Source organism: Globicephala melas, chromosome 6 (genome assembly GCF_963455315.2).
Source record: "Globicephala melas chromosome 6, mGloMel1.2, whole genome shotgun sequence".
Classification (NCBI taxonomy): domain Eukaryota; kingdom Metazoa; phylum Chordata; class Mammalia; order Artiodactyla; family Delphinidae; genus Globicephala; species Globicephala melas.
The window spans coordinates 94819658-94836908 of record NC_083319.1 but is presented as its reverse complement, the minus strand read 5'-3'; the positions used below and the strand labels follow the sequence as shown (position 1 = coordinate 94836908).

Genomic DNA, 17251 nt, shown 5'->3' with positions numbered 1-17251 from the left:
AGAGAGATGACTAGATCCGCTAGCATGTATTCCGAGGCAGGATGTCTGCCCCACAGTGGCATTGAAGTGGTCATTCGGAATAAGGTTCAGTGTGCGTGTGTGCTTATTGCAGTGTGTGTATGTGCACGGTGTGTGTGTGTATGTATGTGTATGTATGCGATGTCCATGCATGTGTGTAACCTCCTTTAAAACAGGGGATGGGGGCTCTGGATATCTTTTCTTGATACCCCCAGTGCTCCCTAAGCTATCTGTACAGAGAAAGGGAAAGTTCACCAGCCACAATGCTGCTCTGGCCTCTTTTGGGATTTCTGTCTCGTTAGCCCACCTCTCATTAGTGTACGATGTGAGCTGTGAGGCTCTCGCTGGGCAGATCCCCTGCCCGTGAACAGAGGATCATGGCGGGCCAGGGCCCTCCTTGACAGGCCTTTTCCTTCTGTGCATGGCAGAAGCTTCCAGATCTGCTCCGACCAGCCTGCATACATCCATCTTTTTAGGATGTGGCTGGGGACTTACCATTTTTTAAAATATATGTGGCACATTTGACAATGCTGTTTGGCACCGTGGATTTGACAGTATAACCTATCATACTTTAATCACATCCATGAAAATCATCACAAAGCTCATTTAAAAGTTTTATTAAAAATCACAGTTGAAAAAAAGTCCAGTGACAAAAGATTGCTCTTCTGAAATGAATGGAGAATATGATGCCCGGATTGACAGGTAGAGTGTGCTCTTTGGGAGTGTGGGAGCCTGATAAACCGGCGGTCACCCCTACATGTGAAAACCCAGGTGGGGTTGCAGTCATTGGGCTGGGGTAAATGTGAAGTCACCACGCAAAGGACAAAGGCAAGGCTGGTACCAGCAAGTGCAGGGGAAGGACATGCTCAAACGAAAAGCACTTGTAATTATTTTAACCACAGAATGAACTGTGTTTCTGCTACAAAAACTTTTGGTCCCACTGAGGTGACAAAGTGTTTGTGGCATCAGCAGACAATTGGTACTGGCCAGGGCCGTGTGTCTGATGTGCTGTCCTTTTGTTCCTGCTAAACATGGACCAAAAGGTGAAGGCACATGGAGGGCGCCCAGACCCAGGTAAAGACGTGGTTAGACCCATCAGAAGGGCAGCATGCATGTGAAAGCCCAGCCCTGCAGTAAGCCCTAAGCTTCCAAATTTTGCTCATTTACATCATAAATCCTTCCACAAAGGTGCCTTTCCCTATGTGCCTTCCTCTGTGACCCCAGGGAGGAGAACAGTTATCTCTAACGCAGGACACAATTTTCACTAGACAAGACTTGGGCGAGCGGCCACAGTGAAAATTCTACACACAGGCCTCTTTCCACTAGGGGGAGAAGCAGAGGACAGAGCGGAGGGGAGTGCTGGCTGCCTCCTGGGCAGGGCATCTCTTGCCCACTCACATTCTAGATGTTCTTCATCCCCAGACTCCTGGGAAGTGTGTTGAGCTGCTAGACAGTGTGGAAAATCCCACTGGAAAGAAGGCAAGAGCTCTACATGTTTATGACATGCATGCCCTCTATTCCTGTAAGTGTGTGGCCTTGCTACAGACACACTTTGCGGGTAGAAGAAGGACCCTGGGAGTTCAGCAGTGTGTATGGATGGTCTCTTTCTCAGATGCCATTACTGCTTTATCCAGCCCTTTCTGTGATGATTCTACAAACAACCTGACCACAGAGATTGTGTCACTCATCTTTATAATCTCAGGGACTCTACATGTGCATTGCCGTTGTTTTGAGTATCTGCTCAGCACACAGGGATCCTCTCTTTAACACGATGATTAAACCACCATGTGGCAAAAAAGCATGGGCGGCTTCTGAAAGTTTCTTAACACAAGTTCTACCAGTGGACCCATGTCTTCTGCTGGCTAAGCTGGGGTGCCGACTGCTGCCTTTCTTCGTGCCTGGCTCCCCTGTCATGAGTGGGGCCTCCTCTCTGGCCATAGGCTGGATGTACACTTTAAAATGTCTTAGGTACCACTGAAGACAAGATGGTCTGAGTTTATGTGTCTCGACTGCCCTAAGAAGGATGGCTACAGCAAATCTGATATCAATGAGATCAAACATTAGCCAAGGATTAACTAAGACTCAGGGACTAGAAAAAAGTTCTCGGGTCTTGTATCTTCAACCCAAAGTCACACTCAATGAGGTTTACTTGTGGAGAGGGTCAGGATCTGTGGCTTTATTGTGAATTGATACTTGCCTTAGAAACTCCTCTTTAGATGACCTTGGCCACCAGGTTGTCCCTCACTATGAATACAGAAAAAGTCAGGGAATTCTGGCTGCAGGCCCTCTCTAGGGGAGAGCAAGCTTGGACCCCACTAAGCAGACGACAGCCCGCTGTACCCTGCTGTCTGTCCTAGGTCAGACCTGAGAGGACAGACATCCTCTTCCCTACTGGGTCTCCACGAAGAACTTTATTTATTAGTCTCCAGTCAAGTACAGTCTTCAGAGAGGCTTTTGGGGGGAAAGTAAGCCAAGCCAATTCATTCCAACAGGCTCCATTTTTCATACAGATGTGAGTCTTCTGCCTCAGAACACATAGAGCAAAAGCAGTATCCATACTTTTTATTTTCCCTTAACTGGGCTACAGGCTTAGAAATTGCAGTGGTCCAGCCTGATTTTTTTAAGCCTCAAAACACTTTTATCGGGGAATGTTTTTCAGTGGCAGGGCTCAGTCTTGGGACCTGTAGGGGCCATGTTCTGGAGGCAGTCAAACCTCTTCTCCTCTCCCTTCCTTCCCTCCACGGCAGGCATCACAAGCCAAGGGCACCCTCTGGCCACTGAAAATGCAGCCGAAATGGGCAAGAGGGTTCAGCACCCCATGGTGATGCTGGGTATTCAAATGCAGCCCAGGAGCCCGAGAACTGAAAAGACAAAGAAATTTGGAAACAAATCCTGCAAATAACCTGCCACACAGACAAGAAACACATGAATCCACGGGACCCTTGGTCCTGGTGTCTGTCTGTCTTCCCACCGCTCCTCTGGGACGGGTTGCTTTGTGGAGGGCGTGTTCCAGGACAGGCTTTGGGGAACGACAGTCAGTGGAACATTCCACCTGAGCTGGCTCTCCCGGGCGGAGGAAGATGGAGACTCAAAATCAAAGCATTGGAATAGTCTTCCCTCGACTGCTCATTTGCTCAAAGGCAGCCACAGAAGGGCGCCAGAGCCGTTAGTTAACCACATCGTAGTAGTAATTGCGCAGCCGCAGTTCCACTGCTACAAATCCGGGCCTGTTCTCCACGCTGCAAAGGGAAGAGAGGCATTATTGTTTGTAATCAATGCTTGTGAAAAAGTGCTGGTCACAGCAGGGGTCTTTGCAGGCCAAGCGCTAGTGGAGTGGCGGCGCCCCACTTCCTCATGAGCCTGCGGTCACACTGCATCCCTGCTCTAAGTGTGGCTGACCAGAAGCCTCTGGGGAATACAATGTTAGGCCCACCCCAGACCTAAAGAACGCAATATGCATTCAACAAGGTTCCCAGGTGACTCCTGTCCACCTTAAAGATGGGAAAGTTTTGTTCTCAAAGTCAGGATCTTTTAACCGCAGGTTCAGAGACTGTCTCCTTATGACCTAGCAAAACAGAACGTGTCTGAAAATACTTAGTTGGTCAGTGTGCTGCAGATATATATTTAACGTTTGACTCAATCTTTTTTTAAAAAAAATGTGGACACAATTTAAACTTCCCCTCCCCACACCCCAATCAGATGGCTCTGGATTTTCTGAAAAGACGCTGCTATTCTAAACCTTAACGTGGCCAGGCCTTACTTCTGTCACTGTTGGCAGGTGAGGCGATGATGTATATAAACCATGGGTAAAAGTTTTTTTAACAACTTGCAACCTCTAAACAAACTTCTATAGACATCTCTGCTTTCTCTAACATGGGCATACTGAACAGAATCAGTTGGAAGCAAGTATTTCTTAAAATTCGGAGAGTCTATCCTTGCTTGGAAGTTAATTTTATTTTGCAAGAGTTTTGGCTATATTGCAAGTGGGTAAAACTGCCCAAAAAGTGACATAGAACTTGAGGTTAAACTGCATGAACTGTCCACATTCAACCTTTTTGACCTACAACAACTGTGATTTCACATGGTTCAGTCTAGTTATAAGAGAACAGCCAGGGACCACCCATGGGAACCAATAATCATTTACTGTTATAAGGGCAGGGTGGCTTCTACAGAACCAAAATAGGTTGTCTTGTCAAAGGGCATCAAACAAATGGTTGCACCTACAGCTTTCAAGAGCAGGCAATAAAACTGCGTAAAAATATCAGCCATCTGTGGTCATGTCTATAGACCACACCCACTGTGGGAAGATGTCTCTGGCCACCACATTGTGTTGCAGGAGGGGACGTGATGGCCAAGCCTGGGATGTAGGACCATGTGTGGAAACCTGTGTCCACACGGAAGGAAAGCCTCCCTCCTGCTACTAAACTTCAAGCCAAAGAACACAACTTCAACATCTTTGCCAAACAGGGTGTTCTACTCCTACCATGGGGATCCAAATGCACCAAGAGTCCCTTTGAGTCTTGCTATAAGGGTTTCATCCACCCAGCAGCCTAGCACCAAGCAAACAAACTAGTGTAGGGAAACAGGAGTACAGACTGGCCCTCAGCAAAGACACCTGGTCAGGTTTCCCAGGGAACCTCTCCTTTATACCATGGGTGAGGTTGCCTCTAGGACATCACTGAGCTTCTGCAGAGGAGGGTGGTCAAGTGTCCTGTGTGTGTGCCAGCGTCCTGGTCACTCCCGACTACCTGGGTCTGGGGTGCTCTTTCCGCTCTGACCCTCGTGCCTAGTGGGGGCATTGCCGGCACTCAAGCTCCTCAACCTGCAGTTCTCGGTTGGAATGCCCCTCCCTAAAAGAGGCCAGTATGGACTCTCCAATGGAAGTATGACCCTCCCCCCAAAACTCTCTACTCTCATTCAAAGCTCCCTGTAGCTTGCTCTATAGCACCCATCACAATACATAATCAGGCGTTTACGTTGGGGTTAATTTGTTTCCTGTTTGCCTAGCCCAGAATTGTAACCTCCATGAGGAAAGTGGCAGGGAAATAACTGCCCTCTCTTTTGCTGACCCTGGGTCACTTCTAGATAATAATGAGATTCTTCACTTCCACTCCCAGCTACAGTTGTGGAAGATGCTTCCCGGGGTGTTGCAGAATCCCAGGTGGCATCTGAAAGCACCTGAAATATCCATCATCCTGAAGATACTCTTGCAATATCAGCTGTCATATCTGAGAACAAACCTGACCCTCGAAGTACCAAATCTACTGGCAGATATATGAGCTCCCCCAGATGACAGACCTGAATCATTGCCAAGTTGCAAGGGCGCTATACGCACACTTCAGTGTCAGAGGGACAGAGACCATGGCTTGGAGGTTTCCCCATGATGCATGTCCAGGCTGCCAAACCCAGGCAAGGTCAAAGGCCACGTCCCTGATTCTTAGGTGCAGTGTGTTTCCCTTGCCAGCTGAGCTGCCCTGGACATCACCTGCCTACAACGTCACATGTGCTCTACCAGGCAGGCCATGTGAGGCCCCTCAGTGCAGACTCTAGGGCCACTGTTCCAAGTTCTGAGTTGCTTCTCGGGAAGTGCTACCTTGGCCAATCCATCTGTGAACTGGCCACCATCCGTGGTCATGCCTCACTCTGAAAGGTGGTCAGGAATTAGGAAGTATGACATCCCCCTGCTAAGTACCTCTGCCATCCGCTCATGCCAAAATAGCACGTATCACCAGACCAGACCCTTAAGCGTATGTTTTTACTTTGACCACCCCTCCACCCTTTGGCCAATATTATCTACGTTTAAATTTTGATATCCCGAATTAGAGTAATTGTCTATACTCTTTAGACTAAAGAATATAAGTGTGTGGTCCAGGAAGCAAGACCTCTCCCCCCATTGTTTGTGTAGAAAGGAGCCCATCCCTGATTCATGAAAAGACAGAATTCATGCTCCTTTTTAGTGCTCAGCAATTCTATCTGCCTCCAGAGCATTGGGCTAAATGGCAGGAAGGGCTGGGTACTCACTCATAGGTCCAGCACAGGGTCATCAGCTCGTACATCTCTCTCGGACACCCTGGAGGGCACCCCATCCTCTCTCCTTTCTCCAGCATAGCAGAAACTTCACTGCCTTTCATTCCCTAAAACACACAAAATATTCTTGAGCTTTTTAAACATAGCACGCAGCAAAACAAAACAAATACATCCTACCCCCCAAAAGAAACAAAAGAGTACATGCTATGTGATTTCAACTATATAAAGTACAAAAAATAGGAGCACCTAATCTATTTTTTTAATATTTATTTGGCTGCTCTGGGTTTTAGTTGCAGCACACGGGATCTTCATTGTCATGTGCAAGATCTTTAGTTGTGGCATGTGGGATCTTTTTAGCTGCGGCATGTGGGATCTAGTTCTCCGACCAGGGACCGAACCTGGGCCCCCCTCATTGGAAGCGTGGAGTCTTAACCACTGGACCACCAGGGAAGTACCAGGAGCACCTAATCTATGATGCTAGAAGTCAGATGGGTTACCCTTGGGGTAAGTTTTGTGTGTGCAGGGGGAAAGGGGGGCTTCTGTTCTGTTTCTTCATTTGGGGGCTGGCTTCATGGGTGTGTCCCAATTGTGAAAATCCATCAAGCTGTGGCCTAGGATTTGTGCACTTTTCAGTATATATATATATATATGAAAGAAAAAAATCGAAAAAAAGGTAACAGCTACAAATTTGATAACGGGAATAGCCATTATTTCTATTTCAAATCTAATAAATGGTGATTTGGGTATACATTTGATGAAATAAAATTTATATTTTAAGGCAGGACAAGAAAAAAATTAAACATAAAATTCTGTGTTTGTTTGGACATTCTCCCTCCCTCCCTGCTGTGCAGTGTGCATCTGCATTACACATTAACCAGAGCTCCTCAAAGATGGGAGTGTCTGTTTGACCATAAAGATCACTTTTTTTCCTTTCTTCTGACGCTAGCACTGTAACTTCTTTAAAAAACAGTGCTCTTTCCTAGCTCTGTAGGTCATGGTGACTTGCCGCTCCCTCTGTACATGTTTACCTGGACTGTGTATCCCTAGTGACCTTTATGTAAAATATCGGTATGTCATTTTGATGTATGATCCTTTGTCTCAAAAATATATATGACTGTGCCTTTGACTTCTAACGGTGGAACAGTTCTCAGAGCTTTCCGAGAATCTACTTCCTGGGTTATAGTCCTCAGTTTGGCTCAAATAAAATTCCCTTTTACCCTTCTTAACTTGATAGTTAATTGAATTTTTGTTGACATATTTTATGCATATTTATATGTGTAATACACAATTAAAAAAAACCCACATACTGTCCAGATAGCTTAAAATATTTCTTTCAGTTTAGAATAAAGTGAGATCATATTCACCCGCCACTCTCAAAAGATAAAGACTCAGAAAGGGTGTCCAGATTTGATGATTTTCAGGGTCCTTTAAAGATAATCTGGGGCTTATCTGTTTTGATGGTCTGTTAATTAGGAAATGAAACAAATGTAGCTCACCCGATACGGCTTCTGCCCGTAGGAAAATGCTTCCCACATTAACACTCCAAAGCTCCAGACGTCACTCTTGCTGGAGAACTTGAAGTAGTTGATGCATTCCGGAGCGTACCACTTCACGGGCCACTTCCCGTGGGTCTGGGCCTGAAAACCAAGCACATAAAGAGATGTTTCATTAAGAATAAAATGGTGGACATCATGTTTGTTCATAGCAGCACTATTCACAACAGCCAAAGGTGGAAGCAACCCAAATGTCCATCGACAAATGAATGGATAAACAAAATGGGGTATATTGATACAGTGGAGTATCATTCAGCCTTAGGAAGGAAGGGAACTCTGATACACGCCACGACATGGATGAACCATGCGGTTACCCTTTATTATGCTCAGTGAAGTAGGCAATTCAAGTCACTAAAGGACAAATATTGTATGATTCCACTCATCTGATGCCCCTGGAGTAGTCCCATTCATAGAGACAGAAAGTAGAATAATGGTTGCCTGGGGCTGTGGAGAGAGGGTGGGATGGACAGTAGCTGTTTAATGGGTATAGAGTTTCGGTTTGGGAAGATGAAAAGAATTCTAGAGATGGGTTGTGAGCAAAGTGAATGTACTGAACATTACTAAACTGTACCCTTAAAGACAGTTAAGATGGTAAAATTTATGTTATGTGCATTTTACCATAATTAAAAAAAAGAAATAAAATCATGACTCACAAAATGCCTGTGTGTATATAACTGGTCTGAATCTTAAAAATATGTTAAATATTAACATCTTAAATTTAAAAAATGTAAATACATATTTTTAAGGTTCAGACTGAATTTTTTGTATTTTTTAGTCGCTTTCTCTTACCTCTTCCTTTGTCTACTCACAGCTTCTTGGAGCTTGGCGTGGCAATGCAAGAGTCAGGCCTGAATATTACTTCATGGTTTTGCTCCAAGAAATACTAGGTTGTTCATAATATATTTAACTATTACTGTACATTTGTCTACATCTTTAAGCCAACACTGTTTTGGGGGAGATGGTTTGCTAGTATTTAAAACAAAGTTGTAAACTTTCTAATTTAAAAAAGCAGGTGCTAGTAAAGAGATAAAAATCTTGCCTAGCAAAACTCTTTCTTTGGGGCTTTAGGGTTCAGCGTGGTGTAGTGAAGTCTTGATACCTCCCATGGAAGTCACTCTAACCTGGGTGACATCTCTTGAAGTGGAGGGAGGGAGGTGAGTTGCCCTACGGTGGTCAGAGGAGACAACTCGGGGATATCAATCTGAGACCACAGGTGCTAGGGCACTTCTCTAAATGACACACTGCTTATATGTCTGTCTCATTCATGTTATGTATTATTTCTAGATTTTGATTTCAAAAGTTGTGGACAATCTAGTCATGTGTGTTATTTCAAGTTTATTCTGAATTTTAAACTGATCACAAGATAAACCTTTGACAAACCCTAAATATGATGAAAAGGGAATCTCTCTCCACCACAAACTCCAAATCCTCACCAAGAGAGACAGCACGTTTGATCGTTTTTCTTGAATCCTTCCAGAAAAATCTACATATAAGTATAAACTGGTAATATATGCTTTCTTGAGGGGTAATCAAGCTATAGGTATATACATTTTGCACTTTTTACTTTTTCTACTTAACCATGTGTCATAGATATATGTCTATGTCAGCACATGCAAAGAAAGTCACTTTTAGGAGAGTTAATTGTATGCTTCGCATAAATCTGCTACAACTGATTTAACCAGCCTCCTACTGAGAGGTCATTAAGTCGTTTACTGATTTTTGCTATTACACATCATGCTAGAATGAACATTACTGACAGTGTATCTTCCCTGTGTGTAGAGTACTTGTAAGGAGTTGCTGGATTAAAGGGCATTTGCATTTACAGTCCTGCTGCACAAATTCACGCTGTCATGCACAGTTCTCTGAGCACTGAGCTAATCTGCTTTCATCACTATCATTTCTCTTTAATCTTGCTTAACTCTTTAATGTTTTCCATTTCACTTTGTTTTCTTAAAGAAATTCTCCATGTTCCCATCTTTTCATTTGTGTTCAGTCTCTTTTAGCTGCTTCTAACATGGCTTCTTTCTTTTGTACAGTATGATGATTGAGACACGTATATATTGCAAAATGTTTACAACATAAGGTTAGTTAACACATCCTTCACCTGACAAAATTGCTAATTTTTGTTGTCACTGTTGTAATGGTGAGAACACTTAAGATCTACTTTCTCAGTAACTTCCAAGTACTATACAATGTAGTACTGTTAACTCTAGGCACCGAGCTGCAGATTAGATTCCCAGAATTTATTCCTCTTATAACTAGAACTTTGTACCCTTTGACCAACATCTTCTCATTTCCCCCACCTCCCAAACCCTGGCAACCAAAATCTACTCTCTGTTTCTATGAGTTTGGCTTTTTAAAATTCCACATATAAATGATATCATACAGTATTTGTCTTTCTCTGACTTATTTCATTTAGCATAATGCCCTCAAGGTCCATCTATGTTATTGCAAATGGCAAGATTTCCTTCTTTTTTATGTCTGAATATATCCTATATATTTGTCTACAGTTTTAAGCCAACACACACATACACACACACACACATGCACACACACACACATACACGTATCATATTTTCTTTATCCATTCATCTATTGATGGATATTAGGTTGTTTCCATGTCTTGGCTATTGTAAATAATGCTGTAATGAACATGGGGGTAAAGATATCTTTACGAGATAGTGATTTCATTACCTTTGGATACATATACAGAATGGGATTGCCAGATGATACAGTAGTTCTACTGTTAATTTTTGAGGAAACTCCATACTGCTTTCCATAGTGGCTGCACCAATTTACATTCCCAACAACAGTGTACAAGGATTCCCCTTTCTCCATATCCTCAACAACACTTGTTATCTCTTATCTTTTTGGTGATTGATCGCTATTTTAACAGGTATGAAGAGACATCTCATTGTGGTTCTGATTTGCATTTCTCTGATGCTTAGTGATGTCAAATACCCTTACATGTATTTGTTGGCCATTTGAATGTCTTCTTTTGTCATAGAAATATAGAAAAAATAGAATACTTCTATTCAGGTCCTTTGCCCATTTAAAAATCTGATTATTCGGGGGGCTTTACTATTGAGTTGTATGAGTTACTTATATATTTTGGATAATTACCGATTATCAGATAGATGGCTTGCAAATATTTTCTCCCATTCTGTAGGTTGAACTTTCATCCTGTTGATGTTTCTTTTGTTGTACAGAAACTTGTTAGTTTGATGTAGTCCCATTTGTTGATTTCTCCTTTTGTTGCATGTGCATTTGGTGTCATATCCAAAAAATCATTGCCAAGACCAACACTGAGGAGCTTTTTCCATATGTTTTCTTCTAGGAGTTTTATGGTTTCAAGTCTTACAATCAAGTCCTTAATCCATTTTGAGTTAATTTTTGTTAATGTTATAATATAGAGGTCCAATTTCATTCTTTTGCATGTGAATATCCAGTTTTTTTAACACTATTTATTGAAGAGACTATTTTTTCCCCATTGAACATTCTTGACTCTCTTGTCAAATATTAGTTGACTATATATGCAGGGGTTTATTTCTAGTTTCTTGATTCTGTTCCATTGATCTATGTGTCTGTTTTTATGTCAGTACCACACTGTTTTGATTACTACAGTTTTGTAGCATAGTTTGAAATCAGGAAGCATATGCTTTCAGCTTTGTTCTTTCTCAAGATTGCTTTGGCTATTCAGGGTTTTTTTGGGTTCCATATGAATTTTAGGATTATTTTTTCTATTTTTGTGAAAAATGCCACTGGAATTCTAATAGGGATTTGTATTGAATCTATAGATGGCTTTGGGTAGTGTAGTCATTTTAACAATATTAACTCTTCTGATCCATGAACACAGGTTATCTTTCCATTTCTTCAATTTTTTTTCATCAATTTCTTATTTTTGGTACATAGATCTTTCAGTTTCTTGGTTAAATTTATCCCTAAGTATTCTATTGCTTTGATGCAATTGTAAATGAGATTTTTTTCCTTTATTTCTTTTTCAGATAGTTCACTATTAGTGTATAGAAATGCAACTGTTTTTTGTGTGTTGATTTTGTATCTTGCTATTTACTGAATTTGTTGATTAGTTTTCAGTTTTTTGAGGGAGTCTTTAGGGTTTTCTATATACAGTTGACCCTTGAACAATGTAGGGGTTGGGGGTGCCGACACTTCACACAGTCAAAAATCCATATATAACCTTACAGTTGGCCCTCTGTATCCACAGTTCTGCATCCATGGATTCAACCCATAGTGGATTGTGTAGTACTGTAGTACATACTAATGAAAGAAATCCATGTGTAAGTGGACCTGCACAGTTCAAATCTGTGTTGTTCAAGGGTCAACTGTATAAGATCATGTCATCTGCAAATAGAGATGAGGTAATTTTGGTTTATAAGCCTTTTATTTCTCTTTTCTTTCTTTCTTTCTTTTTTTTTTTTTTGCCTAATTGCTCTGGCTAGGACTTCCAGTACTGTTTAATCAGTGGTGTGAGTGGGCACCCTTGTCTTATTCCTTATCTTAGATGAAAAACTTTCAACCTTTCTCCACTGAGTCTGATGTTAGCTGTAGGCTTGCCATACATGGCCTTTATTGTGTTGAGGTATGTTCCTTCTATACTGACTTTTTTGAGACTGTTTATTATGAAATGATGTGAATTATGTCAAATGCTTTTTCTGCACCTAATAAGATGACCATATGATTTTTATCTTTCACTCTATTAATGTGGGATATCATATTTATTGATTTGAGTATATTGAACTATCCTTGAATTCAAGAATAAATCCCACTTGACCATGGTGTATGATCTTTTTAACGTGTTGTTCAATTTAGTTTGCTAGTATTTCGTTGAGAATTTTTGCATCTATGTTCATCAGGGATATTGGCCTATAGTTTTCTTTCCTTGTATCTGGCTTTTGTATCAGGATAATGTTGGCCTTGAAAAATGAATTTGAGAGTATTTCTTCCTCTTCCGTTTTTGGGAATAGTTTGAGAAGGACTGGCATTAATTCTTCTTGATATGTTTAATAGAATTCTCTTGTAAATTCTGTTAGGCCCATTTGGTCTAAAGCACAAGTCAAGTCCAATGTTTCCTTATTGATTTTCTGTCTCTATGACTTATCCATTGTTAAAAGTGGGGTATTGAAGACTGCTACTATTATTATATTGTTATCTATTTCTCCCTTCAGATATGTTAATATTTGATTAATATATTCAGGTTCTCCAATGTTGGGTACATGTATATTTACAATTATTTTATCTTCTTAATGAATTGACCCCTTTACCATTATAAGATGACTGACCTCCTTTGTCTCTTGTACCAGTTTCTGGATTAAAGTCTGTTTTGTCTGATATAAACATAGGTATACCTGCTACTTCTTGGTTTACATTTGCATGGAATATATTTTTCTATCCCTTCACTTTGAGTTTTTCTGTGTCCTTAAAGTTGAAATGAGTCTCTTGTAGGCAGCATATAGTTGACTTTTTTTTTTGTCCATTCAGCCACTCTATGCTTTTTTGATTGGAAAATTTCATCCATTTACAATTAAAGTAATTATTCATAGGTAAAGACTTACTAATACCATATTACGGTTTTTTGGATGTTTTAAATTTCTTTTGCTCCTTTCTTCCTCTCTTACTGTCTTCCTTTTTGATTTGATGAATTTCCATAGTGGTATACTTTGCTTCCCTTTTCTCTATCTTGTATGTATCTATGGCAAGTTTTTGACTTGTGGTTACCCTGAGGCTTACATAAAACATCTTATAAATATAAGTCTATTTTAAGGTGATAACAGCTTAACTTCGATTGTATGTAGAAACTCTACCCTTGTACTCCTCCCCACATGTTATGTTTTGTTTTGTTTTGTTTTTTGCGGTATGCGGGCCTCTCACTGTTGTGACCTCTCCCGTTGTGGAGCACAGGCTCCGGACGCGCAGGCTCAGCCGTCCATGGCTCACAGGCCCAGCCGCTCCGCGGCGTGTGGGATCTTCCCTGACTGGGACACGAACCCATGTCCCCTGTATCAGCAGGCGGACTCTCAACCATTGCGCCACCAGGGAAGCCCATGTTATGTTTTTGATATCACAATTTATGTCTTTTTATCTCATGTATCTATTAACAAATTATTGTAGCTATAGCTATTTTTAATACTTCTGTTCTTTAATCTTTGTATCAGCATTAAGTGATTAACACAACACCATATTAGAGTAATGGGGTATGCTGAATTTGACTATATACTTACCTTTATCAGTACGTTTTATATTTTCATATGCTTCCATGTTACTAATTAGCTTCCTTTTATTTCAGCTTGAAGAACTCAGAATTTCTTGTAAGGAAGATCTAGTGGTGATAAACTCTCTCAGCTTTTGTTTGCCTGGGAACGTCTTTGTCTCACCTTCCTTTCTGAAGGACAGTTTTGGAACATAAAGTATTCTTGGTTGGCAATGTTTTTCTTTCAGAACTTTGAATGTATCATTCCACTCTCTCCTGGCCTGTAGGTTTGTGCTGAGAAATCTGGTGGTAGCCTTATGGGGAGCTCCCTTGTAAGGGACAAGCTTTTTTTCCTCTTGCTGTTTTTAAGATTCTCTCTTTGCCTGATTTTTGACAATTTTATTATTTTGTGTCTTGGAGAAGATCTATTTGAATTGAATTTATTTGGGGACCTATGAGCTTCATGAACTTGGATGTCCAAATCTCTCCTCAGATTTGGGAAGTCTCAGCCATTATTTTTTTATTTTTAATTTTTTGTTTTCAGTATGCGGGCCTCTCACTGCTGTGGCCTCTCCCGTTGCAGAGCACAGGCTCCGGACGCGCAGGCTCAGCGGCCATGGCTCACGGGCCCAGCCGCTCCGCAGCATGTGGGATCTTCCCGGACCGGGGCACGAACCTGTGTCCCCTGCACCAGCAGGTGGACTCTCAACCACTGCGCCACCAGGGAAGCCCTCAGCCATTATTTTTAAAAATAAGTTCTCTGCCCCTTTCACCCTCTCTTCTTCTTGGACTTCAGAAATATATAACTTGTTTCTCTTAATGGTGTCCCATAAGTCCCGTAGGCTTACCTCACTTCTTTTTATTCTTTTTTCCTTTTTGCTCCTCTGACTAGCTAATTGCAAATGATCTGTCTTTGATTTCACTGATTCTTTCTTCTGCTTGGTCCAGTTTGTGGTTGAAACTCTCATTGAATTCTTCAGTTCAGTCTTTGTATTGTACAACTCCAAAAGTTCTGTTTGCTTCTTTTTTATGTTCTCTATGTCTTTGTTGAACTTATTTTGTTTTTGTACTGTTTTTCTGATTTTTATTAAATTGTTTATCTGTGTTCTTTTGTAGCTCTCTGAGCAGAAGAATTATTTTGAATTATTTGTTAGACAATCTGTGTATCTCCATTTTGGGGGGATCAGTTATTGGGAGTTTACCATGTTATTTTGGTTGTGTCATGTTTCCCTGATTCTTCATGATCCTTGCAGCCTTGTGTAGGCATCTGTACATTTGAAGATGCAGCCACCTCTTCCAGACTGTATGGGGTGACTTCAGTAAGGAAGGACTTTCACCTGTGGGTGGGAGCATGCTGGAGCATACTTTGACCCTGGGTCTAGGACATGGGTCCCCAACCCCTGGGCCAAAGACCAGTACTGGGCTGTACAGCAGGAGGTAAGCAGCAGGCAAGCGAGAAAAGCTTCATCTGTTTTTACAACCACTCCCCATTCCTCGCATTACCACCTGAGCTCCGCCTCCTGTCAGATCAGTGGCAGCATAGATTCTCATAGGAGCACAAACCCTGCTGTGAACAGCACATGCAAGGGATCTACGTTGCGTGCTCCGTATGAGAATCTAATGACTGATGATCTCAGGTGGAGCTGAGGTGGTGATGCTAGCTCTGGGGAGTGGCTGCAAATACAGATTATCATTAGCAGAGAGGTTTGACTGCACAGAGCCCATAATAAATCAATTGCTTGCAGACTCATATCAAAACCTTATCAGTGAGTGGCAAGTGAAAACAAGCCCCGGGCTCCCACTGATTCTGCATTATGGTGAGTTGTATAATTATTTCATTATATATTACAATGTAGTAATAATAGAAATAAAGTACACAATACATGTAATGTGCTTGAATCATCCCCAAACCATCCCCACCCCCGGTGTGTGGAAAAACTGTCTTCCACAAAACTGGTCCCTGGTGCCGAAAAAGTTGGGGACTGCTGGTCTAGGGTACAGGATATCAAGTGCAAGGGTATGTGATAGCTCCAGGTCTGGGGGTAGGGCTTGATGTTTCACTTGCTTACATCTCTGTGGTTCACAAAACAACAACTGTGTGCTCCTTGGCAATAGCTATAGGGGATCTGCAGTGGCTTCAAGGGCTGTTGGGGTCCTCAGTGGTACCTCCAGGCCCAGCAGCTAGGGACCAGGCAGGTGTTGGCAGTGGCCAGAGCCAGTGGTGTGCATATACTCAGCTGTGGGGGCTGGCTGCAGCTGCCTCTGTAGTGACTGGGGCTGGCTGCAAAACACATAGTGGCAAGGGCTGGGCCTAGCAGCACGGGTTGAGGCCAACTGTGGGTGCACTAGCAGCTGCAGTGACCCTGGGCTACTGACATGCTCTTTTGTGGCTGCAGAGACTTGCCATGGGTACATGCGTGGCACTAAAGGTGATGGGAGTTGGGCTGACAGTGTGTAAGTGTACAGCTGCAGGTGAGCCCAATGGTGCAGGCCAGTGACAGGAGACAGGGATATATCCAAGCCCACAAGATGCCATAGGGGCCTTGGCTGTCAGAGTGCACTCCTGCAGCCGCACAGGCTCATCCCAGGTATATGCACAGCAGTGGAGGCCAGTAATGGGATTTGAGCTGGCAGCGTGCAGGTGCACAGCTGCAGGAGATAGCCACGAGTGCACACATGCCGGTGGGGATCAGCCATTGGGGTCCAGGCAGCTGCAGCAGCTGGAGCGGGCTGCTGGTATGGATCCTGCTCCCCAGTGGGTGAGGTGGGGGGAGTAGGGAGGGACTCAGGTGGCTGGTGAATTAGAAAACCTGTAGGGCAAAAACCCTCAGCAGTGAAATCTGTGGGGAGTCCATGATGAGATCCTGCGTGATGAAAGCTGGGGGGATCTGCAGCATCTGTAAGGGCGGTTGAAGTCCTCAGTAGTGAAGGCTGCTGGGGTTCCTTTGCAGAGTAGGTCACCAGGAACCATGCTCACTCCTGCTGTGTAGCTGATAGTGGTAGCCCCCACTCTTCTCCCTTCTTCCTTGTTCCTAGCTGTCTCTAGACAGCTCAGCTTTGCTGGCCTCTGGGTTGGGTGAAACTGAAGCAGGTCCTTCGTGCACTGCTCCAAAAGGCTGGGGAAGCTGGTTGCTCACCCTGCTTTCCCTTTCCTGGTGAAGAGAACTCTTTCTAGCTGGGTTCTTGCCTCCACTGAGCAGTGCTGACCTGAGGGATGGGATGACGTAAGCAGAATTAAGCTATTGTTCCTTCCCTTTTTATGTAGCTATTCTCAAGTTTTTCGTTCCACTGTGCTGCTAAAGCTTCTTAAGTGGACTCCAGCATTCTCCCAGAGCTGTTTCATTCATGGATAGCTGTCTAACTGTTGATCTTTGTTGGGGGACAGAAGCCGGGGTCTCCTACTCCACCGTCTTGTTCCTGATCCTTTGCCTTTTACTTCTATACT

The 17251-nt window shown here is 42.8% G+C and overlaps 1 protein-coding gene across 3 annotated transcripts in view; it reads right to left on the bottom strand.

Annotated features, from left to right (window-relative positions):
* Nucleotides 1-619: 619 nt before the first annotated feature.
* The window catches only part of SYK (spleen associated tyrosine kinase), a 96442-nt gene continuing 79810 nt past the window's right edge, over nucleotides 620-17251 (bottom strand). For all 3 annotated transcript variants that reach the window (XM_030832532.3, XM_030832534.3, XM_060301218.2), the window contains 3 exons: nucleotides 7542-7682; nucleotides 6040-6152; nucleotides 620-3257 (listed from right to left, as the gene is read on the bottom strand). In XM_030832532.3, the coding sequence (XP_030688392.1) occupies nucleotides 3185-3257; nucleotides 6040-6152; nucleotides 7542-7682 (327 nt within the window). In that variant the 3' untranslated portion in view covers nucleotides 620-3184. The remainder of the gene's footprint in view (nucleotides 3258-6039; nucleotides 6153-7541; nucleotides 7683-17251) is intronic.